The sequence below is a fragment of the Maylandia zebra genome, linkage group LG12 (assembly GCF_041146795.1).
Source record: "Maylandia zebra isolate NMK-2024a linkage group LG12, Mzebra_GT3a, whole genome shotgun sequence".
Lineage (NCBI taxonomy): Eukaryota > Metazoa > Chordata > Actinopteri > Cichliformes > Cichlidae > Maylandia > Maylandia zebra.
Window position 1 is genome coordinate 35,391,619 of NC_135178.1, and position 26,770 is coordinate 35,418,388.

A 26,770-nucleotide genomic window follows, 5' to 3' on the forward strand; every position below is an offset into this window, starting at 1 on the left:
TCAGGGAAAGCTGACTGGGTGCTTCCTCCTGCCTGCGGTGGACGCTTGTTGGACTGGAAACCAGTGTGGTGAAGAACTGCATACCACCTTCATTAACTTCATTAACATTAACTTTAAAAACTCTCTCGAGAGCTAGACAGCTGTTGGTGACAGCTGGTGGCCTGAAGACGCACGCCCAGTTTTTATTCTCTTACCTCACATTACTAAAACAACAATGAAAGGCAGAAACTTTAAAAATACTTTAATTCATTTTGCAGAAATAACAGAATTGCATTTCTGGCTTTTGTCATTTATTTTAATTTTCTAAAATTCGGATTTGAAAAATGAAAGTTGCTCTTCAGCTTTGAAAATCTGTTGAGCTTCTGACTTTCTTAATTAATTCTTTCTTAATTAATTTTCCACAGTGAATTAAAGGAGACCGATTCTGCTTTTTCCTGTCTGTCTGCCATCTCTGTACTGATCCAATGTTCATGCTCAACATGGCCAAAGTCTGTAATAATGAGGTCAGAGTGTGTACAATACAAGTTCAGGCTTCAGACTGATGCAAACATCCTGTTTTCCTATTCTTGGGTCTATATGATGGCAGAGAAAGTGAATATACCTAATATGGTCATCTCAGGCACAGAAGCCCCGCCCACTTGCAGCTGATGAGGGGCACCCAATCAGTAGAAAACGGGCTTAAAGGGAGCTAAAATACCTGAGTTGCTGCATCAAGGCTAAACATGATGTAAATAAAGATTACCTTGAACTGCAATCCACCTGAAGATGCTCCAGAGTGGACTGGATTAGGACTAAGCATAATAGGTCCCCTTTAATCGATATAATGAACATACTCGTCCATAATGCCATTTTTCATTAGTTGTATTTCTTAAATTCTGTGTAGAGATTCTGCAGCGAGCTGGCCTACAGCCATAAAATTCAGAGTACAAACATGACAATGAAATTAAAACGTCTGCGTCTTTCCCCCAGTTACTATCACCAGGCATCGTATTCACCACCAAAGACTAATGGGCAGTAGCCGAGTCAGTTTGAATTAACAGTGGAACAAAAATTAAAAATCAACTACAGCCAGACATCAAACATCAGGATTTCTACGTTCAGAAACTCCACGTGATGCTTGTGATGATCTTTGTCCTAGCAAGGAAACCACAAACAAGTGAGAGTGACCATTTTACATAACGTAACAGAAACTGAAGGGAAAGAAAGTCCTGAATTCCTCCCACAATCTCACCACATGAAAAGTTGGCTTGGAAGGATGGAAGGATGGATCGAAGGGTGTTGGCTGGGCGATGGTGCTGGGTTAATCTCTGAGGGTCTTGGTCTCATGGGCAGTGTTGCTGTTGGAGAAACTGTACAAACTAGGCACATTGTTTGTAGAAAAAGTGTATGAGGTGCATCTACAGAGACAAAATTAACAAGTGAACTGCTTTCAGGTGATGACAGTTTGGTATTGTTGTGGAATAAATGCGAACGTAACTGGTGTTTAATGTGTGTGAAAGCAGAAATGACAGGAAAACAAAAGCAGCAAGTGAGGCTTTGAGATGACACTGGAGAAATAAAACCCATATAGACGAGCTGCTTTTAAACCTAGAATATTTATGGTTTTTCTCAAAAAAAAAAAAAAAAAAAAAATGTTGGTAATACTGAGTAGTACAAAGTACTAATTGAAAGACTGCATGTTGGAGACAGAAAATGCCCGTAGTTCAAAAACAAGAGCTGGAAACAGAGACACGTCCGGTCTCTACAAGAGCATCAGAGACAAATGTGGAGGTGGTATTCACACGAGATCTTTAGAAGAAAATTACAACACCAAGTACACGTTTGAATTGTGAGAAAATTTTACGCCCCTTTATCAGGAGAATAGTACATTCCCCTCACAGATGTGAAAGACATGCCGTCATCAAAGACAGATTCATTTATGTACAGCTGTGGTACAAAAACCAGGAAATAAAAACCCTGTGAGGTTAGTTCAGGAGTGAAGTATAGGCCTCTAAATGCTCACCGGGATCGAATCCACCGAACCCAGAGGTGAACTCCTTAGCGTTAAATCATGTGCAACAGAAGGCCAGTAAAAGTGAAGAACCTGCGATTTAAAGCTGCAGCTACACGGTCACACGCCTTGCTGTGCCGACGCCACGTATCCCAGAATTATGGCTTTCAAACACAGGAAAAGCTTTGACTGGTTCAACTAATCCAGGTTTACTACACACTACAGTGCGAAATGTGCCAGATATGTTTATCACTAAGAGGCACATCTGCCTGCACAGACAGGACTGAGTGTCAACCATCCTGCTGCACCAGTTAAAATGTGTAGAAAAAGCTGGTTTTTAATATCAGATGTTTTGAATTCATTCTTTGAAATCAGATGGTTTCTGATTTAACTAAGCTTAACTTTTCTGTGTTCAGACCAGTGGTTCCCAATCTTTTAAACTTTTCCTGTTCCAGTGTAGAAATAAGGGAAAAAATAAGATAATAGGACACAATGTACATAGTAAGTATGTCCAAGGTTTCAAATAATGAAGTCAGCATATGTACATGAGCTACGTGAGCTTAAATCCCGTGCTTCAGACTGCTCTGATGCTCTGCTTCAGACAGTTTTTATAACTCTCGTTTCTTTATGAGGCCAAATAGAGAGGAAGTGCCAAATAAGGTCATACTGGCACCTGCAGGTTTTGAGGGGCAACTAATCAGAAGAAATTTGACTTGAAGAGAAGGTGGAAGGGAGCTAAACAGCTGAGTGGTGACACTAAGATTAGTTTTTTTCTACTCTTAGGTCTGTATGAGGCCAAAAGATGGATATCCTTAATTTGGTCATCTGAGACACAGAGTCCCCACCTAGCTGCAGTTTCAGAGGGGCGGCCAATCAGAAGAAAGCTGACTTAAAGAGTGGGTGGTCTTAAACCAGGAAGAGTATGGGGCTGCACAGACACATTTAGATAGTTAGGTTTATTATTTTTGTCCTGGTTTTTAAATTTAATGGTATTTAATGAGGTGATATTTCTTGGCACCAACAGTGTCTGTTATGACAGATACAACAGAAGGGTTAAAACTCTCCTCTGTGCTGCTTTATGAACACTTTACATGTACTTTAATTTTCCTTGTTAATACGACCCCCCACTGGTCCACATGCCGTACTTTGAGAACCCAGGTCTGAATGAGAGAGGAGCTAAAACTGGTCGTTTCAAACAGAAGAGGAACTAAGAGGCTGCATTAAGGCCCAGTGTAAGATAAATAAGGATTATTCTGAACAGTAATCATACAAAGCTACTCTGGTAGATTGAGCTGGAAACACATAACATCCACTTTAATACAAGCCATGTCCACTTGTCTCAGTTTGCATAGCTGAATTGTGAGCAGTGTATTGACATTGAAAGAGTGATATTCTGTTTTAAGACTTTAACAGCTGACAGAAATCACACAACGAGTTAAAAAGGGCAGAGACTAGAGCAAAGTTCCCATAATAAACAGGATGCAGATTTTAGTGTGTGGATTTGCAGCTGCTGGTTTAATCGTGAGATTTCTTTGAGGAAAAACTCCAAAACATTTATGTTCCTCCCTCTCCATCTTAAAAAATAATTTCTCATTTTCTTTGTACTGGCACTGAAAACATGTAGTACTGACACCCAGTCCGATCCCTTATCATTCATCGCGTCAGCCTCTCTAAAGGCCTTAAAGCAAACTAAATTCTTATTCAATTAAAACTGACCAAATATGCTTTATTTGTTTCATCTAAAACTAGGACAAATGTGATTTTCCCAGGTTGGGAGTAAAAGTGCATCAGTATTTTATCAAAAATGCACAAAGACCTGGGACTTCTATAACGACACGATGAACAACAGCATATCCGTATGCAAACACATACATTACCTGTGCTTTTTCAGAACAGTAGCTTCCTGTTTGGTTTTGCTCGTACGACATGACTCTGAGAGTCTTTAGTGTGAAAGGTGCTGCTGGATGCATAGCATAGCCCTGAGTTACGACTTACAGAATAAAGAGCTATTCCTTCTAATCATCTGACACAAATACACAAAGTTTAGAGTCCACAGGGATCTGGCATTAATCGGCTCCGAGAACCAAATTCATAGCGAGCATTTTTAGTAAATACATTCAGCCTCTTGGTCATTAAACATTAAACGATATACGTTTTCTCTCTGGCACCGATAAATAAAGGTCTTATTACTGACGGAGGACATGTCACTTGCTGCGGGGGATTCTTTGGCCAGGCAGATCAGGGGTTTAAAAAAAAAAAAATCACAGCATGAAAAGCTCAAAACTGTGAAGCGGACTGTTTGTGGATGTCAGGAAAAAGGCAGTGTCTGAGCAAATCCGCCTGCAAGGCTTAGAAAAATATTCGAACAACTGATTGTTTTATTACTTCAGAGCTGCAGAGAACAAAAGCCTTTGCAAAAAGAAAACACTTTTATAAAAGACGTACCGCACCGAGGTAAAGTGAAAGAAATTCATACAATGCTGAGTGACATGGGCCTAATTCTAAACATGGATCCAGGATGACGCATACCTCCATGCTAAATAGCATTACTTTTAAAAAACACCCAGCTTGCACATTTTATCCTTAAAAATTTGCACCCATTTCCCCGCTTATTATCAAATTAGTTTTTTGAAACTCAAATAAGGACCTTTTTGCAAAACAATTACCAACAGAAACAATCCTTCTACATTCTCCTATAACATTCAAAAGGTTGAGGTTTTTCTTTTTGTAGTGTTGACCCCCCCGTTCAATTAAATACCTGTCAGTTAATCTGGGAGTGAAAGCAGCTTTCAGCTCTATAAACTGTGCAGCATTAATACGATCACGTGTCTGTACTCTAAAAATTTCACAGCTGTGTGAAATGATGCTTACGTTTGTGTAGCAGCTTTACCTTAAACAGTCGTTTGTATTAGTTTGTTATTGTAGAATCTTTAAGCGGCCATGATTACAACTAATCAAAAAAAACAAAAACAAAACAACAAAACAGACGTTGGGAAATACTTCATCCCAAGCCCAACATTTGGTATCAAGCCTTTTCAAGGGGAGAAAAGAAAAAAAATATACAGTGTGCAAAAACATAAAAAGGAGCAACACCCGGGGCAAATACTTCACTCCTTTTGGGGTTAGAGGCGGTCAGATGGTGTCCGAGTTTAACGTGAACTGTACAGGGTCCTGTATAAAGCTGGAGGGAGGAGGTGGGACAGTGTTTAAAAGGTGAGGTAAAAAGGGGTAGGCGGGGCGCTCTCTCTCATTCTCAGGGTGCACTACCTGTGGACCGGCAGGTGCAGCCCGTTGAGGGGGTTGAGCGGGTGGGGCAGGGGAGGGTGCAGCTCCAGCTGGGCCAGCAGGGAGAAGTGGTCCGAGGGGATGTGCGGGTGGGGGCAGCCCGTGATGTTGTTGTCTATGAGCCACTGGCTGTCGAGCGGTCCGAGCATGCCCAGGACGCTCATGTGGGTCTTGGAGAAGAAGATGTAGTCGATCACACCCTGCAGACACACAAACACCACCTGATGTTAACTCTGTGTGGGAGTCACTTAAAACAACACCAACCAATTTAATGATCCACTGCTTCCCCATTTCCATGGCAGCACATCCTCAATTTCTCGTGTTTTGGTGTCTCGCACCAAAGTTACAAGTCCCTAAGGACCCCAAAGCGCTTTACACATCCAGTCATCCACCCATTCACACACTGGTGATGGCAGCTACACTGTAGCCACAGCCACCCTGGGGCGCACTGACAGAGGCGAGGCCCTCTGACCACCACCAGCACGGGTGAAATGACTGTCCAAGCTGGGGCTCGAACCGGCAACCTTCCAATTACAAGGCGAACTCCCAACTCTTGAGCCACGATCGCCTCCTACAAGCAGAGGAGGCGAGGAAGAAAGCTTTTCTTGTTTCTCTAATGTGTGCCATCCATCTGTCTGTGACCTCAGCACACCTTGCATAATGCAACAGGAATGGAGAGGAGAGAGGAGGATGCAGGAGGAAATATCAGTGAGAATGCACAGGGAGCGTTTTTACCATCAGTATATAAAAGACACGTGGCCACAGCGAGGGGAGGAGACAATGACGCACAAATCAAAGAAAGGAGAAAAATCTGCTGTTTGTCATTCGTCCGTAAAACATTTGAATCTGCCGAGACTCGTACAGAAAGCCCGAGCTCTTTCTAACAACTGCGGAAAATGTTTAAAAAGGTCCAGTTGGTCTATTTTATTTACCCCTTTCCTCACTTTTCCACACATCACTTCCTGTCCTCTTTTCCTCATCACCGATTGGCTGTTGTGTTTCATCTTTAATGACACCACCCTTTTCACTGAATCACAGAGAGGCCCTTTGGGTGACTTTTGGTTACTTGTTCTTATTACCTGCAGTTTAACCAATCACTTCATGACTTAAAGCCTAATCTAGTTTTTCTTTGCTTTTCAGAGTAAACATCATTTAGCACTGGAGTGCAACGTGGCAGGTTCCCCTCGATGATACAAATCTTTACCTCTGAGCCTCCCACTTAACAGGTTGCATAAAATAATTCAGGTTGTTGCTCAAACTTCCACGAGTGGACGAGTGCGAGTGCCGTGACTAGTAATGTTCTTGTTGATGCTGTGCTGAGATGTCCAAACTTAAGTGTTAATTGATATTGTGTTGTTTTTAATCTGTTTATTACATTTTTGTGTCATTTTATTTCACAATGAGAAGGAGCTGGTTTTGTTTTTTGCTTCTTTTATGAGTGTTTATAGAAAATCCCTGTTTGATGTAGAGCTCCAGTTTCTAATTTAGTTTCTAATGAATCTATTTTTTTTGCATGAACACATTAGCTCCTCAGATGAGTAATCAACGCTAAGAGAAGCAGCAATGAGTCAAGCTCGTTATTAGTATAAACATTAATCACCGAAAGTGTTGTTAGTGACTCCGTGGGATTCAGCCAGTGATATCGCCAGTGGGCAGAGACTAAAATTGTAAACAAGTAGATGAGTCTTACAGACGCAGGGTTAGTGAGAATGGCTCGTCTGCACTGTCTGAAGAGCTACATTAAAAAAAGTTGAGTCTGTGGAAGGTTTATTAATGGCTGGCCGTAGATGCCTCGTCTCAGAGGTATCACTGTGAGCTTTAGCTCCCTGTGGGTCTCCCCGTCACTGGCTGCCTAGGTCTCGCCCCCACTTGTAACCTCAGACATCCCCGTGTGGAGGCTGGAGGGACTAAACATTGCTCATGTGACGATTACAGTCAAAAACACCCACCAATCTGGGCTTAAATTCCCCAACAGAGAACTCACTGGAAAGTCTGTGCATGCATGCAAGCATACATATATATACATATATTAAAAAAAATAAGGTAATAAATAACTGTTAAATAACTGACGCCCCAATACTGAATAAATTAACCATTTGTGAGACAAGAAAAAGAGAGCAGAAAAAAAAGAAGAAAAGAATTTGATCATGAACTGTCTGGCTCGATGACTCATTAGAAACCGAAGCTGAAATGATGTGACAAATCAAAACTGCGAGGCAGCTTCGCACGAAATAAAGCGAATACGAGTTTTTGCTGCGGAGCGCGCTGAAGGGTAAAAATCACGGCTCACAGGCCGCGATGTTCAAAGTTTTCCGTTCCCGCTGACAGCTCCCACTGCAAAACTCAGATATACAAAAGTGAAACACACAGCAACAGTATTTTTTTTCTTGATTGAACTTAATGCCCACCTATAAGTCTGTGTAATTCACTCAGTGATACAGAGTTCCCAGCACCAAATTTAACGGAGGCAGTAACAAAAAAACCTCAGTACAAAAAACCAATTTGACAGAATTCATCGTTGACGTTAAATTTGTCGCTGTAACGCGTTCATCTACCCGACTGAACCTGCACCTGAAACAGCGACATTATCCACAATAAATATAGCAAGTAGTGATTTTCTGTATTTTAACGTGGCAGAGGCGACCAGGAATACCACATGTTTTCATATGCAGCCCTTTTGTCTTGACGACACCCTGTCGATGCGACGGCTACAGCGATCGACCAATGAAGGGTAACGGTCCATCTCTGGAAACATGCAAAGTACTCATTATGAGGCTGGAGGAGTAGCGGAGGCATGATTTGCCAGTTTATTAGCTGGGAAAAACCACTCGGTTAAGTTTAGGGACTAAACATTTCTTGTTTAGGTTTAGGGAAACATGGCCATCTGTTCCCTGACTCACAGGGTTATGGTATTAGTGTGACAGCTTCATAATGCCTGAAACCGCAAAGGTCACAAAGCACCAAAATGAGCCATGGCGGTGGTTTTTGATAAAATCAAGTGACACCTCAAGGATGAAAACGAGCTTTGCGCATCAGCATCCGTCCCAGTGTACATGGAGACTAATTTTATTCCTCTCTCTTACTTTATTTCTTCCTTTGGAAAGTCCGCGCTGCGAGGTGACACGCTTAAAAACTGTCAGCATCTGAGTGCAGCGAGGGTCTCCTCAAAACCACAGACCATCGACGTGTTTTACATGATAAAGACGCTTACAGCACAGTGAAAGTTTGAAAGTTCAAAACAGATACAAATTAAGATGGTGACAACAGGATGCGTAGGCTATACTGCAATTTGTAACGTGATATTACTCCACACCAGCGCCTGTTATAACATGCCCCAAAGATAGGATAAGCTTTATTAGTCCCACACGTGAGAAATTTGTTGTTACAGATGTCAGACAAATTCTTCAATTATCTGTGAGACGCACAGGCGGACAAGAAAAACAACAACAAAAAACAAAAAAACAAAAAAACCTCATTTGTGCCTTTTAATTCCTGCACACATCAGTTTTTGTGTAGCGAGGAGGAAAATAGTGGATGTTAGTGAAAATATGAGCATTATTATTACTAGAGCAAGATGATAAAGTCAGGACAAAAACTAATGTCTGTACACGGCGGCTCTAAAAACAGTATGCTAGCACTAAACTAGTAGCAAACATACCCAGACCCAGATCTTCAACAGTTAACAGTAGCAGTCAGACACAGCACTGTAGCTATTTGCACAGTATAAGCACAAGCTGCCATTCACACACTCACCGATACACTCATGCTTCTTCCTGCTTCTTCCATCTAAAGTTTGTACTGTTAACCGGAAATCATGCGTGACAATCAAGCTCATGTGGATTAATGAGAAACTGATGCAATGACCACTATTTCTTGGTAGCAGCTTCCTCTCCGATGGGGTCTCTCTGGTTCAGATGCGTGAGGTCCCCACCATGAATAATTGCTGCTTTGGAAAGGCTTTCTCAAGAATAAAGACACAATCATTACCTAACCCTGGCTTGCTTAACATGCAGAAACAAGACTAGCTGGCAGAGTGACTCACATTTCATGATAAATATGATCCAGTAATGTAAACCTTTACATTTAAAAAAGAAAGTAACTGGTAAGCATTTTTTTCATAAGTTGGGTAGCTTCTCTCTAAGTGAGCTCACTCTGTCTCACTTCACTTACAGAAACACATAAGCTGACTCACAAAAATCGGGCACGACCCACCAACCAACTTCCGCAGACCTACAACAGTGAACTCGTCAAGCTCAGTTGCTTTACTCAAACCAGGATAAGGTGAGCTGTCAGATCACTCAGTAGTAAAAGGGGAAAGAACATCTGCAGCGGGACATCTGTGTCCTCTCACAGAAGCTGATTAGAGCCAATGTGACTCACTGCACTCTTTGACCAAGTTATCACACAAACACAGAATGAATCTTTGCGTCCTGAAACATGGGGCAGGGAACAGGGAACGTTTCGGGTGGGTGAAAACAACTCCCCCTCTAACTTTTCAGTCAGACACATTTGCAGGACCAGAAATTCCCGACCCTGCTCTACGCCCTCTCTGAGTCTGCTTCTTGAAGGTTTTTTCCTTCCACAGAGGACGTTTGGGGGTCTCGCTCAGCTTGACTTTTGACATTTTGGGCACTATATAAATTACTGTTACGGCTTCAAATGGAAACGAGTTTATTTGTGTTTTTGTTTTACCTTGAAGTCATATGTGTAGTTGGTGTAAGGCATCAGATTGCTGTCGTAGGCGCTCTTGAGCTGGAAGCTGTGTGTGATGCTTCCATCCGAGTTTCCGTTCTTGCCGTTGCAGTTGAAGTTGGTCAGACATTCGCTGTAGCGTAGCTCCTTAAAGTCCTTGTGGTTCTCGGCCACTCCTCCGTCGCTCAGATACTCCACCACACCTGCATCAAAGAGCAGGAACATTAGCGAGATATTAATCAGAACTTTATTTAATTATTAAATCCTTTAATTAAGGAAAAGAAACTCATGACATCATTCGTGGCTTTAAAGGGAAACTGATGATGGAAACCACGCTGGCAACGAAGGTTCACATTTTTTAACATGGATAGGTCATTTTAATCAAGCTAAATCTATTTTTCTTTGTTATGTATTAATTGTGTCAAGTTATCAGGTGTCCAGAATGTATCAGGTGGGAACTTTAATCAGGTTTGGTTGATTTATATGGAACGACCCTGGTTCCTGATAAGTGACAGAGCCCTACCGGAGTCAGGCAGCGAGTTGAGGTCAGCGCACAGGACGATGGGGATTGAGGACGGGTCAGAGGTCGGCGATCCCGTTGCCACAGAGCCCGAGGCCCTCTCAGCAATGCTCTTTAACTCTGACAGGAACATCATGGTTTGGATCAACTTGACGTCCGAGTACTCGGGGTCCCAGTGCATGTGGGCGTTGGCTACCAGGATGAGCTGCCTCTCCTGAGGCGGCTTCATGCCTTAAAAAAAAAAAAAAAAAAATTCAAGTAGGGCTTTAATTAAAATTCCTTTAATTAAAATTTTGATTTACACATTATTAAAAAAGATCAAATGTAAAAAACAATCTTCTCATGCTCTTTTTAATTCACGTCCTTTTACTTCTATTAAAAGTTCAAATTCACTCCCCAACAGGTTCACATACATTTATATAAACTATAGTTCACTGTAGGGCTGTGCGATATGACCAAAATCTCATATCCCGATATAAGAATTCTATCGCCCGATAACGATATAAATCACAAAAATGTAACATTTTCTGTAAAATCTGTGAATCTCGGGTCGAGTGTTTTAACCGATGCATGAAACGATACATTTTTAGACACAAGTTGTAACGGCCGCCGTTTTCTTTGTGAGTATTTATTACACGGCGTGCTGCGGGGAAAAGCCTGTTCTAACGTTTGAGTCTAAGGTTTACTTTTTAGCACCGGCTGGCGGCTCTTTTTTACTTCTCATCCGTAAATAATCTGCTCTTTCACGTGATTCAGTTTATTTTGAAAAGTCTCAATAGGATGTTGAGCTTTATTGTGAAAGGTTTATGTGGAACATAAACAAGCGGACACGCGATGCTGTTACTGTAGTTTTTGCTAACCACAACGCATAAAAACAGGCGCTTGTCCGTCTGTAGTGTGGTTATATTAAATATAAGAGAAAGAGAGAACTTTAAGAAATTAATATAGCCACTACAGCGACCATCAAAACCATGAAAAAAATATTGCTGTAAACAGTTTATTTTGCGACACCACGAAACAAACGATAGTGTAAAATGAAACGATAGATGTTTTTATATCGTTATCCGATATATATCGTTATATGAACAGCCCTAGTTCACTGAAATGTAATTAAAGACCAATACAAACTTAATGAAAAATACTTGATTCCCTTAAAGTTTAAAAAAAAAAAACCGTTGTCACCATTTGTACTCGATCATGTGACATCCTAAAAGTCTTCATAAAGAAGCCCTGAAAGGAAACTTTTTCCACAAGCAGCAACTTCCAGAAACAACGGCAGACAAGCCGAGAAGCTGCAGCTCCTGTTGTGGCCGCTTGAATAAGCAGCAACTTAACAGAAACTTAAAAGCAGAAATCAGCATTTTACAGCCCGACACAAAAACAACTTTTAATTTCCACATATAGTTTTCACATATGATCAACGAATTTTATTTATGCTTTTACGAACAAAAAGTTCTATGAATAAAGCCGTGAAAGATGCATATAAAAAGTACATGAGGAAAGAAATCAACTGACAATGATTCTAAATCTGAGTTGTGGTTTTTTCTTCACTTATTTTGAGAATAAGACTTTAAAATATATGAATTACACAATTCTACACACTTTTACTGTACAGACATTTATAGTTCCACAAAATTATACTGGGGAAAAAAACAGACGCTATGTAAGCAAAATAGTACATCACTTTCACTGACACATGAAAAAAAACAAAAATAAAAATAAAATAAATAGGATGTAAAAGTCCCCTGAACAAATCCTCATCGTGGTCTTATTTCAGATGCAGTAAACCACAGAACTATGAGGCAACTTCAGAAACTTAAAAGCGCTGACAGAGTAAAATATTTAAAAAGGAAGAGTGCGATATAGTGAGCATCAGTAAACCAGACAGGGAACGACCACAAACAGAAGTTTTACTGTAGCTCGCTGGGAGTGCAAATGGCCTGTGCCTGTCTCTCGCTGCAAACCTTAGTAAGTTAACTAACTAATTAAATACATATAAGCTTTAAAGCACTGATATTATGTGAGCATCATCAGCCACAGTGAGGCAAAACACCTTCAAACACACAATCTCCGTGGACACAACTACACTAAAACGCATTTTCCGTACGACGGCCCGGACCCAACAGCAGGACCTGTATCTGTGTGCAGGTAGATACGGGAGGAGCACTGCCAGCGCCCTACACGGTGACCTCCAGCGGGCAAGTTTCTGACAAACTGTCAGGAACAGACTCCATGAGAGTGGCGTGGAGGCCCGATGCGCAGCTCGACTGGGATCCCTGAAGTTTAACTCGCTTTGTGTTATACTGTGATAATCGAGTGTACCTTAATTAATTTTTTAACAGCGTATATTCTGTTCGGTTTACTTGTCTTTTAAACATTACATCTTTTCTTTCTCTCTTTCCATTTCCAGCCTTCGTTGTAACTTCTTAACTCTCTTTGTAAAGCACCCTGAAGCCTCTGATTAAAACCCAATTGTGACACCTTGTGGGAAAATACATTACTGCAGTTTTACTGTTTAATATTTTGGGCAAAAATAATTGTAGATCACAATTTTCAAGCTGAAAACCATCAGATTTAAAAAAAAAAATCTTGCTCTGTAACTACTGAGCTGTGTGCATATATCACATGTAAGTAATAACGCTGGTTTTATAACCTTCTAAATTTCCAAGTTACAGAGGCAGGCGAGTCAGTTTCACATGCATGGTTATGTTGTCATAGATAATTTGATAATATAACAGAGCTGAAGGCATTTTTGGGTCAGGAGAAAACAACTTGGAATTACCTAAACTGCTAAATTACAAAATGAAAGTCCTTTCTTACCCCCGGAGAACATGTCCTTATTGACCTCGAGCAGCACGGCCACCCCGATGTTGTCTTTGGTCATCACTCTGTTCAGCATGACCTCTGAACCCTCAGAGTTAGCCATGGCTACCTGATTGAACTCCACAGTGTGTTTCTGGATCAAAGTGAACCTGTGAGAGAATCAAACAAGCAGCAGAAATGTCCATGAGGGCTTTGAAAATGCACTAGTTCCATATGAAAAGTTTTTCCTCCTTTAAATCTGCTCCTCGTCCTTCATTTTTCCTGGCTCAGAGAGAACCAGGCTGGGCGACTACAAAGGAAAGTAAATGCAAACAGGCTGCGATGAGTCTGTGATGCAGTCTCCCTGTTGTTTGTGACCATTTCTAAATAGATCACATGAAAAATCATACATCATAAAACACAGCGAGCTGAGCTCCATCTATGGCAAAGATTACCCAAAAATGACATATTTATAGTAATAATATAATTATAATAATAAAATACATTTTATAGCTGAAACTGGAAAAAACAAAACAAAAACAAAACCCCAAAAAACAACTTGAGCTCAGATTTTAATAAGAGGAAATTTTTTTCTTTATGTAGAAAAACTTTTCATCAAATGTGTTCACACAGTTTCAAATCATCACGGCCAACATAAAGGCATGTTTTATAACGTGTAGGGATGGGTACCGGTATCCTGACATAAACGGTAGTAACCAGACCGAAAAGCAGCGCACATTTCGGTGCTTTATTTTTTCCTGAGCTGTGATACACTTTAGATTCTAGCCAATCATTTTACGTTTCCGAGGATAGTAGGCGGGTCCAGGTACGTACGTTCTTTTAGAGCAGAGCTACAGATTAAAAACTCCAAGAGGAAGCGGTCAAAAGTCTGGCTGTACTTCACAGCAAAAGAGGCAAACTCAGCAGCCTGCAACAAGTGCTTTAATGTGATACTGTGCAAAGGAGGTAACTCCTCGAATCTGATGAAACACCTGGTGATGCGTAGCGCGCCGTATTTGATAGCTTGCTGCGAGACCTCACACCGAGCACATCTACTGCGGGTGTGGTGCCTGTTATCGGACCCGGAGTTAGCAACATCCCCCAAAAACCCGAAGAGCAGAGTCCTGGCCCCTAGCCCTGCCAGTGTAGCAGAAATGATGACGGATGATGATGCAGCAGCAGCCGTTCTTCTCTGCGCGAGTAGCTTAATGTTGTTCGTGTGTAATTTACGTTGAGTAGGCTAACCACGTTATTACATTAATGCATGTGAGGTGAACTAGGTCGTAGTTACATGCGGCTGTCTTCTTGTTTGATGGCAGATACTCCCTTCACCCTGGCCAAAAAGGCTAAAATGACCAAAGAAAAAGTGGGAAACAGTTAAACATGAGAGGTTTTTGGACAAAGTTTGTGTTTTTTCCATTGTTTAAGCACTGCTTCCAGCCAAGAGTGATGCCATAAATCCTCTATAGCTGCAGAAAAGGCTAACATTGTTATCTTTTTACAAAAAAAAAAACAGCTGAACATGAGAGGTTTTTGGACCAATTTTGTGTTCTTCATTCTTTAAGCACCGGTTCGAGCACCGTTTAAGCACCAGCACCGTTTCAAAAGTACCGGTTTGGTACTGGTATCGGATAAAACCTAAACGATACCCATCCCTAGTAACGTGTATAAAATAAAGCTCTTAAACCCACTTCTCAGTCTTGAAGAACACGGCACAGCCGTCCACATGTTTCCTCTCCTGTTCTGAAACCAGTTTGGCACGAGATTTTGGACAGAAGTAGCCGTCATAGCCGCGCTCCTTTAGTGTTTCCAGAAACAACATGTAGTACTGCTCCGTCTCCACCTCCTGCAAAAACACACAAGGTAAGAAAAGTCACGTAAAGGAGCAGATGAGATATACAGGGAACGCACACAACATTAAAACACTGACAGGTGAAGTGAACACCACTGAGGAAACCTTGTAAACTGGATAAGGAAGGGCTCAAAGTCATAACCAGGGTTCTTGTACTATTTAAAGATACACATCAGTGCTTTTAAGATCTAAGTAAATACAATTACTTGTGGCTACCAGTGTGGCCCCTCAGTCTCCGAGTAGATACAAGCTCTGAATTATCACATTCACAACTTTGGGGTGTCCACGCAACCTGCCCGGTGATGACGACACCCCATCAACTTTTCACGGTTGTGGGGTTAAAAACTAAGGATGAACATTCTGATTCCTTGATTTTCACTCATGACTGTAAGTGTACTTCACTCAAAAACGCCAGTGAAGTCAAAACGAGCAGTCAAAGCCGTCATGATTTACTAAAGAGATGAACGCTGGTATTTTTGCTGTGGCTTTGTCGGAGGAAAAAACTTTGAAAGGATAATTAAATCACAGAAACATGATTTAAGAAGGCAAAATTTGCCATGTTTGATGAATGAAAGGGGAGTGCATCATAATGATTAAATGGTGCAGGTGGATGGCTCAGAGCTCTGTGTGCAGTGCATGAGTTTTAGCTCCATCCTGTTCCTCACGTCTCTCAGATCCATACAAGATTGAAACGGCTGCCAAAATCTAGAAATTATCGGTATGCATGTGGCACAGTCACTGTATCATTTTATTAATATGCAGCTTTGTCAGGGTCTGATGATAAATAGTGTTTTGTTTCTCTTCTGCATGTCCTGCAGGTTAGCTGTTACACAGATGGACTAGTTGGTAATATACAGCACTTCTCAGGGAAGTTTCCACTCAGTGGAAAATAAAGCCAGCTTTGTATGGGCAGGATTAATCAGTAACATCTACCTCTTTATCTTCAATACACAATGGCTCGGTTGTGCTGACAGGTGAACGCTGGATACTGTGGATTGATCCAAGCAGTTTACAGCAGCTCTGCACACAGTCTAATGATTAGAGCGGAGAATAGTCCGAAGAATAATAACAACCTTTGTTGACACGATTGTGGGGGAATCACCTCAGGGGACGGACAGATGGCTACAGAAGGCAATGGCGCCAATTAAAAATGTTAGAAAAAACACAGCCAGACAAAAGCAGGCTCGTTTTAGTTCATCTTTATTGTTTTTGTTCAGATTTCGAAAGCATTTCTTTAACTGCAAAAATGGGTCCAATGCCTTGTGCACTGGAGAGCAGTCCGATCCCTGCCCTAGTGCATGAGGCTAAGAGGTGCTGGGAAGATGTAGCCTAGTTCACCTCAATCCACAGCACTGTGTCTGGATATACACATAGACAACCCCAATACTGATGTAACCAGATAACCATCTGAGTGGAAAGATATCCAAATTATTAAAAAATCTCTTTGTGTAAGGTACACTATGGCTCCACCACAAATACTAGTAATATGCCGCAAAACAGTTAGTGAGGAAGATTTAAAGTATCTTACAAGGTGGTCTAGCTTTACCTGTAGGCTGATGATGTCAGCATCACCGCTGGTGATTTCCTCCATGATTCCCTTCTTCCTGTACTCCCAGTTTAAGGCCCAGGATGGACAGTAACCATACAGCTGTCGCGTGGCATACTTGTCGCACAGCACGTTGTAGCACATAACCGTGAACACAGCTACAGGGAGACAGAAGTAAAGTTTGCTAAATTACTGAATCATCTGAGAAAAGACACACGACACATCTGACAGTTATGAATGTAGTTTACCACGAACAGCCTGAATAATTATTCCCCAAACTCAGAGTCAGAATACTTTATTAATCCCTAAGGAAATCATGTGGTTACAGTTGCTCCAAGACAATAACAGTAACAGACTGAACTAAATTAAATAACACAACATATTACAAAGTTTACAAAATATAAGAAACAGCTCTACAAATAGCTCAGAACGGATCATCAATGGACTTTGCTAATGCTAACTTTAAGAAATCTGAATGTTTATCTCAGTTTCAAATTTATGAGCCAGTTTCAGTTGAAGCTTTTTCTGTCAATCAACACTGCCATAAAGCTAACGTTAAGCCTTACCAGAATCCAAATGGGGAAGTTATTAAAAAAAAGAAATCTTCTCCAGGTACATCTGTTTTTCATCCCAGGCTGTAAAGGTGCTATTTAATGCTATAAAAATGCTGCTGGACAGTATGCAAGTTTTTATTTTATGCATGATATCAATTTTTACTGCAGCCATAAGAGTGATTATAGAAAATACCCACAGTGGCTTATCCAGATTTTCAGACATACATAATAGTACTATAACACGGCATGCTGGGTAATGCTGGGCTTTACGGATAACCTAAAGAGCATAAGAAGCCATCAGCTCATAAACGACTCACTCCCAGTGCCACGTTACTATATGAAGGAAACTTACCGGTGGGGATCATTTGGTCTCGCTCTTTCAGGGTGATCCAAGGTCTTTGGGGGAGCTGCTCTGGGTGCACTGGAAAAACAGGCCGGGATTAGCGCTCATTTGTGCGTGACAGACACAGTGGTTTACCTGCTATGATATACCTGCAGCGCTGAGGTCTACAAAAAACTGTTTGATAAAATATGCATGAGTTCTGATAAACAGATGAGGGGTGAGGTCATGCGTTGCAGAGCCGTTTACCTGCTAGATTGTCGAGCATGTAGTTCAAAAGCTTTCTGGTTCCATCTGGCTCCTGGTACAAATTGAGGATGTCTTGGGACAAAGGATTTCCTGCAAATACGATAAGATAAGATAACTCGTTATTGTCATTGCACAGTCATACATAGTACAGTAGTACAATGAAATTGGAAAACTGTCCTACGTCGGCACTACATATAACACAACACGACACGACACATGACAACGCAACACAGTATATTAACTTAGTAATAAAAAAGAAGAAGAAGTGTATTTGAATTGCACACTGTTATTATTGCATCTTGTTATAAATATAAATATTATTATTGTTACTGTTTTTATCGTTGTTACCTCCCCCCCAAAAAAGTCCAGGGCGGTAGCCAGTCAGGTCAGCTATTTGCATTGATCAGGGCTGTTGCCCTGTTGTAAAAGCTGTCCTTGAGTCTATTTGTTCGGGACCTCAGCAGCCTGAACCTCCTGCCAGACGGCAGCAGCTTAAACACCCGGTGTCCTGGGTGTGTGCAGTCCCGTAGGATGCTGCGTGCCCTCTTGAGACAGCGAGTGCTGTACAGGTCCTTCAGGGAGGGAAGAGGATGTCCAATGATTTTTTGGGCCATATTGATGACCCTCTGGAGTGCCTTTCTGTGTGCTGTGGTGCAGCTGGAGAACCACACACTGATGCAATATGTCAGCACACTTTCAATGGAGCAGCGGTAGAAGACGGTCAGCAGCTCCTTCTTCAGGTCTATTTTTCTGAGGATTCTCAGAAAGTGGAGACGCTGTTGGGCCTTCTTTAAGACCGCAGAGGTGTTAGAGCTCCATTGGAGGTCTGTGTCTATGTGCACACCCAGAAACTTGAAACTGGAGACCCTTTCCACACACTCCCCGTTGATGCTGACAGGCTGCAGCTCAGACTTCCTCCTTCTGAAGTCAACTACCAGTTCTTGTGTCTTGGTGGTATTGAGGTCCAGGTTGTTATCTACACACCAATCTGACAGCCTCTGAACTTCAGCTCTGTATGCCGTCTCATCTCCCCCTGAGATGAAGTCTCTGATCCAGCGGCAGGTGGTAGAAGGAAGTCCGATTTCCAGCAGTTTAACTATTAGTCTGTCCGGGAGTATCGTATTGAAAGCAGAGCTAAAGTCAACAAAGAGCAGTCTGGTGTAACGGCCCTGCACTTCCAGGTGAGAGATGGTGGTGTGGAGCGTTGTAGCAATGGCATCTTCAGTTGATCTATTAGCTCTGTATGCGAACTGGAGCGGGTCGAGTGTGGGTGGCAAGCAGGACATGATGTGACGTCGGACCAGTTTCTCGAAGCACTTCATTATAACAGGTGTTAGAGCAACTGGTCGGTAGTCGTTGAGGCTGCTAATGTTAGTACGCTTTGGCAGTGGGGCAATTGTGGCCGACTTTAGGCACGGCGGGATGCAGGACTGGGACAGTGAAGTGTTGAAGATCTTGGTGAAGACCCCAGCCAGCTGGTCTGCACACTCTTTTAGGACCCTTGCGGTTACCCCATCTGATCCGGCGGCCTTCCTGGGGTTCACTGCCCTCCGTGTGCGCCTCACCTCATATTCCTGCACCATGAGGCTTGGGCTGCTGCTGCTGTCCGATGCTTTTGCTGCTGCCGCCTCTGGTCCCTTCACCTCAAAATGTGCAAAGACGTGGTTCAGCTCCTCCGCAAGCGCCGCGTTACCCTCAGTCAACATGGTATTGCAAGGTTTGTAGTTGGTTAAGTGCTGAACTCCCTGCCATACCTGTCGTGAGTTGTTGTTGCTGAAGTGGTCTTCGATCAAATGAATCAGTTTTGGGTTTGTTTTTTTTGCTTTTTGTTTTGTTCTTTCTTCCTACCTTACAATTGGCCTTTGGGGGGAGGGACTAAATATATAAATACACAGTAAAAGCAATTAATCTGTGTCAGCTTATTGGAGTCTATGCGTTTGATGGCTATTTGTGACCATTAAATGTGCTTGAGTAAATGAACAACACTTTTAGCTCTCATTGAAACTCTTTGAGAGAAGCCAAAAACGTTTATACGAAGGAAAAAAAACTGTCTGCGCACTCTATTCAACAGCTACCATTACTGGAGAAATTCTCAGGTTTTTTTGGTAAGCAGCAGTGATTCAGTACTCTTATATCGCTTTTCCATTAGTACCTACTCGGGTGAGTCAGGTCGCACGACGCGGTTTTTCATTAGGTGATGGTACCTGGTACCTTTTAGCACCTACTCAACTGGGGTTCCAAGAGATCCCAGGTAATCCAAAATGCGACGTCAAGAGATCGCATGCCACCGATTGGGTAGTCAGTGGCATCACTCTACGACTCATGAGAGCGTCTCCATCGTGAAAACCAAAACAGACATTATTGAAACCCAGCAACGAGCAACATGGCTACAAAAAACCCCCAAAAAGTCAGAGTCTTGACGCTCGCTTTTGTTGTAGCGCTCGTGTCGCATGCAAATGATGTCACGGGATGTTTGGCTGCGTTGCTATAACGACCCCACAAACATTAGGTGGTACTCGAATTGAATGGAAATCGAATACAGGCTAAGTGGTACCGTCTAGAGATGTGTGGAGCCGATCTGAGTAGGGACTAATGGAAAAAGGGCTTCAGACATTCATTTTTGTTGCTCCAAAATCGTAATAATGAAAAACAAAACTCACCTTTTAGCCCGAGGGTTTGTAACTGGAAAAGCCTTCCAAGTTCGTAAGGCAGAACTCGTAAAAGATTATTGTTTAAAAGCAATTCCCTGCAAGAAACGAGACAAAAACAGTGTTTTTTCTAACAGTTTGGTGATTCCTCATCATTGATGTATTTCTACTGGCATCAAAGCGTCATCCACCACACATTCTTTTGTTGTCACATCTTCAGTCTCTGCTTGACAGCTTTGTTTTTGTTTGCGAGATGCTTTTATCACTCCCTCTCTTCATAATGTTCCCTGTGTTTTTAAACATTGTGTTTATCATGATCGCTTCTCTTCATTGCTTTGAGATGGCTCTACGTGCCATCCCTTCAGTGACTCTGAAGAATTCTTCGTTTTCAAGGCTAAATACGCACGTCTCCTTAAGTGAAGTTAGAAATACCAGCAGACAGCCTACCTGAGAGAGACCATGTTGCCCAGTTCGGCGGGCAGACTGCGGAGTTTATTGGACGACAGGTTCAGGTAGACCAGGTTGGGCAGCTTGGCGATGTCTGGCGGGATGCGGGTCAGGTTATTGTCATTGATGTGCAGCGCCGTGAGGTGGGTGAGTGTCCACAATGAGCTGCTCAGGCTCCTCACCCGCCCTGCATCCAAACACAGACATCAAGTCGAACATAAGAACAAAAGCACAATGTGGATGAGATGAGAAAAGTTAACTCTCGCGGATTAAAACACAGTATTTTGGCTCTGTCATGAGCTGAGATTTAAAATGTTTCCAACATTTTCAATGCTTCCTTCCTTTAGGAATAGTTTTAGATCTGAGCTTCAAGGCCTCATTTTATTTTTAATGGAAGCGGGCCCAGAGGGAGTGAGTGAGACTGACCAGATATCTCGAGCTCGGACCAGTGAGACTTCTTCCCACTTGCCGCCTCGTCGGCTGGCATGATGGTGTAACATCTGCGGGGATCTGGAGGATCATATTTTTCCTTTGGCATGCCTGTTAATCTGAAAGACACAGCAAGAACACGGCAGAGATGTGCTTTAACGTTCTGCACTACAAAGAGCAGGACAACGCTACCGACGAATAACAATAATAATATTATTTGATTTTAGAAAACAAATTCAAAGAAATTATTTTATAAATACTAAAAAGGACTCAAGAAAAACCACCTCCAGTTACAATAACACGATGATAAAATTGCCACTAATAATGATTATTAAAAAAAAAAAAGATATAAAAAAAAAAACTCAGAATATATTTATAATCAAAACATTAGAACTGCATTTACATTAATAAATATATTTAATAGTATTAAAATGTTTTAAATGGATAAATAAAAACATGATAATAATTAAAATAAAGAAAACAATTATAAGATTAACAATAATTCTACTTCTATACAATTGCAAAATATCGTATTAGTATAATATTTAGCAATTATAAGAACTGTATTTTTAAATAAAGTAATTAAAAAATAATGCATCAATGTAAAAAAAAATTAACATTTAGATTTAAGTTATTTTATATTAGATATCTGCACCTCACAAAATGAACCAATGTAAATTTAAATTAATGCCCATTTTGCAAAAATATGATGATGATACCACCATAATAAATAAAAAAGAAACTACCACTGTGATATAAACACATGCTTGTACCAGTCAGCTCTGCTGTCATCACCACTATGGTCAAAAGTTCAAAAGTACGCATTAATAAAAGAAACTCTATACGATATATCTATATATAGAGAAAGACTAACAGATAAAATAATATATTTTAAAAAACCAAATGATTAAAAACTTTTAAAGGAAAACGTCGCCTGTTTGCAATGGAACTGCGTTCTCTGGAAACAAACAGATCCACACTTCTTCTCACATACAGCAGTTTATACGTTTATTAAAACCTTTTTCTTAAATACTCTGCAAAATATTTTCCCTCTCATTCACCCCACCCGCAGCAGTCAACCGTTTACCATCAGCAGCCTCAGAAAGCTTTTACCGGCACGTCGCTGCTAGAGATGATTTCCCACCCGTAGCATACCACAGTGTCTGGACCAACACGATGCCAAACCACAAAACCAGAGGGTGCACCTGGAGGAGAACTGGCAGCGACACAAAGAGCTGATACTCTGAAGTAACTCTCCCAGTAGGTTTTAAACTCAGCTGGAGACATTTTTGTGATAAAAGCATCAAATTTCTGATCTTTTAGCAGCTGACTGAAAGCGCTTTCCACCCTTTTGACCAAACAGGACGACAGCAGTCGGTTATTTAGAGCAACAATCAGACATTTACTCCAGGGTTTACCTTGCAGCCTCAAATCAAGATGCCAATCAAGAGAAAACACAACACAGTACTTAAGGCAAGTTTAAAGAAGGAGGTCTGTGAAGGCATTTATTGAATCGCTGGTCTCCTGCTGTCTCCAACAAATAAAGGCTGAAATTTTGCCCTTTATTTTCTCTTGATCCCAGAAACAAAAAGAGAAAAATGTCCATTATGTTACATTTGGCTCTTGTTTAGTTTGAACAACAGTCCAAACCACAGTTTAGTATCATACACGTGAGGAAAAGGCATCGCATTTTAAAAGCTGAAGCCTACAAATGTTTCTGGCTCATTTTACTTACATGCCAGATTTTATTTCTTTAAATTTCAAAGCTACGAAATACCCATGTTTTTAATATATGTCATCACATGTATCCATGGACCACTTGGCTTAAAAAAAAAAAATGATTCACAGAGATTTCCGTTTTGGAATCATCTCAAAGTTTGATTAAAATGGCTCAAAGTTCAGTTAAATACTCGCACTGAATTAAACAACAACTCCTGCAGGTTCTTCTCGGACACAACAACACTACAGAAACTGCTTGCAGAGTTAAATTCTTTATCTGGCTTCTGTGCTCACAAACAATAAACTCCCTTCCCTACAGACTCTGGCAGTTTTAGTTCACGCGAGGAGAAACAAATATTACCATAAGTGGCTGGTTAAAGCATAAGACAGGTCTCCTTTTTACATTTTCTAAACCAGGTGCTTCCCTAACCGCGGTTACTTCTGTGCCAAAATAATTTTCCAGTATAGCCTCCCGTCCCACATGGTGGCATGACCCTTCAGAGTTGAAACAAAACGCACTTTTTTTTTTTTAGGTTTTCTCCAATGAATTAGCAGAAAACTTCAAAGTTCAAATATCCAGGGTGCCTTTTTTCTGTTCCTCTATGTCACTGACACGAAACTGATGCAGTTATGCATCACTACGGTGATGCATAGTTTAATTATGCACTGCAGAATTAAACTATGACATAACACATAACCCGATGTTCAAATTTATAGAAGCAAATATGTTGTAATAACACAAAATTTGGCTTTAGACTGTGACACTCTGACAGGTGTAAAAGGTGTAAAATAAATCTGCCTGCGGGGTATCTCCTGCACTTAGTAAGTTCTGGTGAGTAAATAAAGCCAAATTTCCATCCACCCCTGAATTTCCAGGGGCTGTCACTTGGTAAGATGTTCAAATTGTGAAGGTAACATTTTGTATAGCTTCATTAAATATACTATGCAATTAAAAGCAGCTGATTCTGAGGGGGTCAGATGGGACCTTTGGCTGATTTTATATGACCACATTACAATGCAAAACCCTGCCTAAATGAAACAAAAGTGTAGATAAACCCTGTTTTATTCTACTTTCATCCAGTTTCTGTTTTTGTGTCGGTTAACTAAAATGTTTTTGCACACTTAGTTTAGTTTCAGTTTGCTTTAATAACCTTGGCTGACCGCTGCTTGAAGCAGGAGCGTGCATGTTATTTAAACTCCGCTGCAGTCAGCAAAGCTATGCATGCACAACACTTGATAACTTTTGAGCAGCGTGTATGTCAACATGAAAAGTATGCAAAGCCGAAAAGGCGAAGGCGCAGGGCTATTATGCAGCAGCTGCCGTGAGGGTTGGCAGAGGGGAATAAGTTTGGAGAAGGACTTACATAACCTGTTTACACACTAATACCAGGTCACAAGTGAGCAGTGACAGATATAAAGCTTGCTGGCATCGATTCATATCACAAGCACATGGAGACAGGCACGAATCTGCAGCTCCAGCAGAGAGCCGTCACTCTATCACAAGCTGGAGGGGATTTCAATAGTTTAGGCTCCAGATGTTATCGCACACAACCAAAACAGTATGTCAAAAAACACCTTTCAGGGAGTGAGGAGTTCTTATTTATTTTATTTCATTTTTTTTAATACAGCGATTGCAACTGCTCCAACAGCTGAGTATCCAAACATAGCCATAATGTCAGAAGTGACACGGTCGGGCCCGTTCAGGAGGAGTTCAGCCCTCCAGCTGTCACACCTGACAGCGAGGTAAACACGCCCTCTGGCTGTGCACACGCCAAGATATTCCACAGCTCCGCATACTCAAACAGCTCCAACACTAAGCCCAAACACGGCTAAACCTGCAGCGCTCTCCGAGCACGCCGCTGGATTTGTTTGGCTAGCGGCTGTGAGGCGCGAGCCGCCCGGGCAGCCACCGAGGCGGACTGCGGGGGAGAGCACTTGGCACGAATACGAGCGGATTTAAGTGCTAAATTAAACCCGGGAGAGCACGGAGAAGGTGGCAGCAGCACAGAAACAAAGTGAGACCTGACATTACCTTCATTCGGGGGCGGTAGAAGACGGGTTATTGCGGGAATTGGCAGCGACATGCAGACGCGGCTGTTGAACCCGTTTAGACCCTGAACGTCTCGGAAACAGAGGGAAGAACAACAAACGCCGTTTCCGCTCGTGCTCGCACACACACACCGACCACGCACCCACCCAGGGCTTCTTCTTCCTCTTCTTCCTCTTGTTAACTTTGGTGCATTAGCGCCACCAACTGGTAGGGACTGGAGGCCACAATGTCGCTCAAAAAACAAAACTAAATAAATAAATAACTTCAAACCAGTTTTTATAACTAAATATGACCTGATAACTTTCATTTCTGAATTTCCATTGCAGTAAATCGATAAGATCTGTTTTAACTTTGATTACACTGAGTTTTTGGTTTTGGATCAGCTACCTTCTCTCACCTTCATATTTCTGACATATAACATGTTCCCTGGTTTCATCATTTCAACAATACTCCCATTGCAATTACCTGTTTGGTGTTTTCCTGCTATGAACGATTAATTGTTTTAACCACTGTGTCGTGAATTTGAGTCGTGATGTATCCCAGTCCTTTCTGTCATCCTCTCCTGTTTCTTCTTCTATTTTCTTTTCTTTTCCTGTAAAACCATCATCCTCTCGTTTCTCCCTTCCATAGCTTTTCCCAGTTTTCCTTCTTTGGCTGCCTCATTATACCTCCTTTGCAACCACATTTTTGGGGTAGCTGTGGCTCAGGAAGTAGAGCTAGTTCGAGGTTCGATCCCTGGCTGCTCTAGTCTGCATGCCAAAGTATCATTGGGCAAGATACGGAGCCCGAGTTGCTCCTGATGCATTCAGGAGTGTGAATGTGTGTGGATGTAAGACAGAAAAGCACCTAAATGTAAAAGAAAGTGTTTGCATGAATGTTTGTTAATGGGACATGTTGCACAAAGTGTGTGAGTGCTTGAGCAGAAAAGCACCACATAAGAACCAGTTCATTTGCCCTGTTATTTCCTTTTACTCCATAATGTGCTGATATCTATGAAAAGGTAACCATAAGCCCATCATACTGATTCTGCATAGCAACTGCTGAATCTCTGTTAGAGTGTCTGGTCTGCTGTCTGATTAACTGCAGTGTTACTGTACCTGCAACACTGCTGCTGGGCTGTTTAAAATGCACCTGTGCAAAGTCTTAAACCCTAAATGGAGGTAAACTTTAGGAAGATGTTTTTCCTCATTAGCACCAGGATGAGATGAACCTTGAATTGAAAAAATGATTTAACCCTGAAAATGATGGACCACCAGCATCATCAAACTTCATGGCAGTGACGTTACTGTATCCTCAGGCAGAAAAATCATGTCCTGTTTGAACACTAGATGTCAGCACGGGTCAAAAATATGTTTCTTATGAAAACTGACACTATAAATACACCAGAAATTATTCTTGTGAAGGGTAAAAATATCAGATGTACACTGAAACCATTATTGTACATCGGACTGACTCGAGAAAAACAAAAAACATTATTCACTGAGTGTTGCAACAGTTTCATCATAATCCGGAATAAATCACTTAAAAAACAGAAAGTCAGGGATCAAGTACTACAACTAAAAAACACTTCCCCTACGGTTAGAGACTTTTCACTGTGTAGAAACCTACACTGGAAAGCGGATGCGTGTTGTCATATTTTACCGCTTT

At 41.5% G+C, this 26,770-nt stretch overlaps 1 protein-coding gene across 1 annotated transcript; it reads right to left on the bottom strand.

Annotated features, from left to right (window-relative positions):
- Positions 1-224: 224 nt before the first annotated feature.
- On the bottom strand, positions 225-25,271 carry cnot6l (CCR4-NOT transcription complex, subunit 6-like). Its single transcript, XM_004555688.5, has 12 exons — positions 25,106-25,271; positions 21,352-21,473; positions 20,926-21,112; positions 20,491-20,576; positions 17,831-17,920; positions 17,594-17,662; positions 16,688-16,845; positions 14,981-15,135; positions 13,308-13,459; positions 10,491-10,718; positions 9,968-10,170; positions 225-5,475 (listed from the first exon to the last, which is right to left on the bottom strand). The coding sequence occupies exons 2-12, from the start codon at positions 21,461-21,463 to the stop codon at positions 5,254-5,256; spliced, it is 1,662 nt and encodes a 553-aa protein (XP_004555745.1). The 5' UTR covers positions 21,464-21,473; positions 25,106-25,271; the 3' UTR covers positions 225-5,253.
- Positions 25,272-26,770: the final 1,499 nt, after the last annotated feature.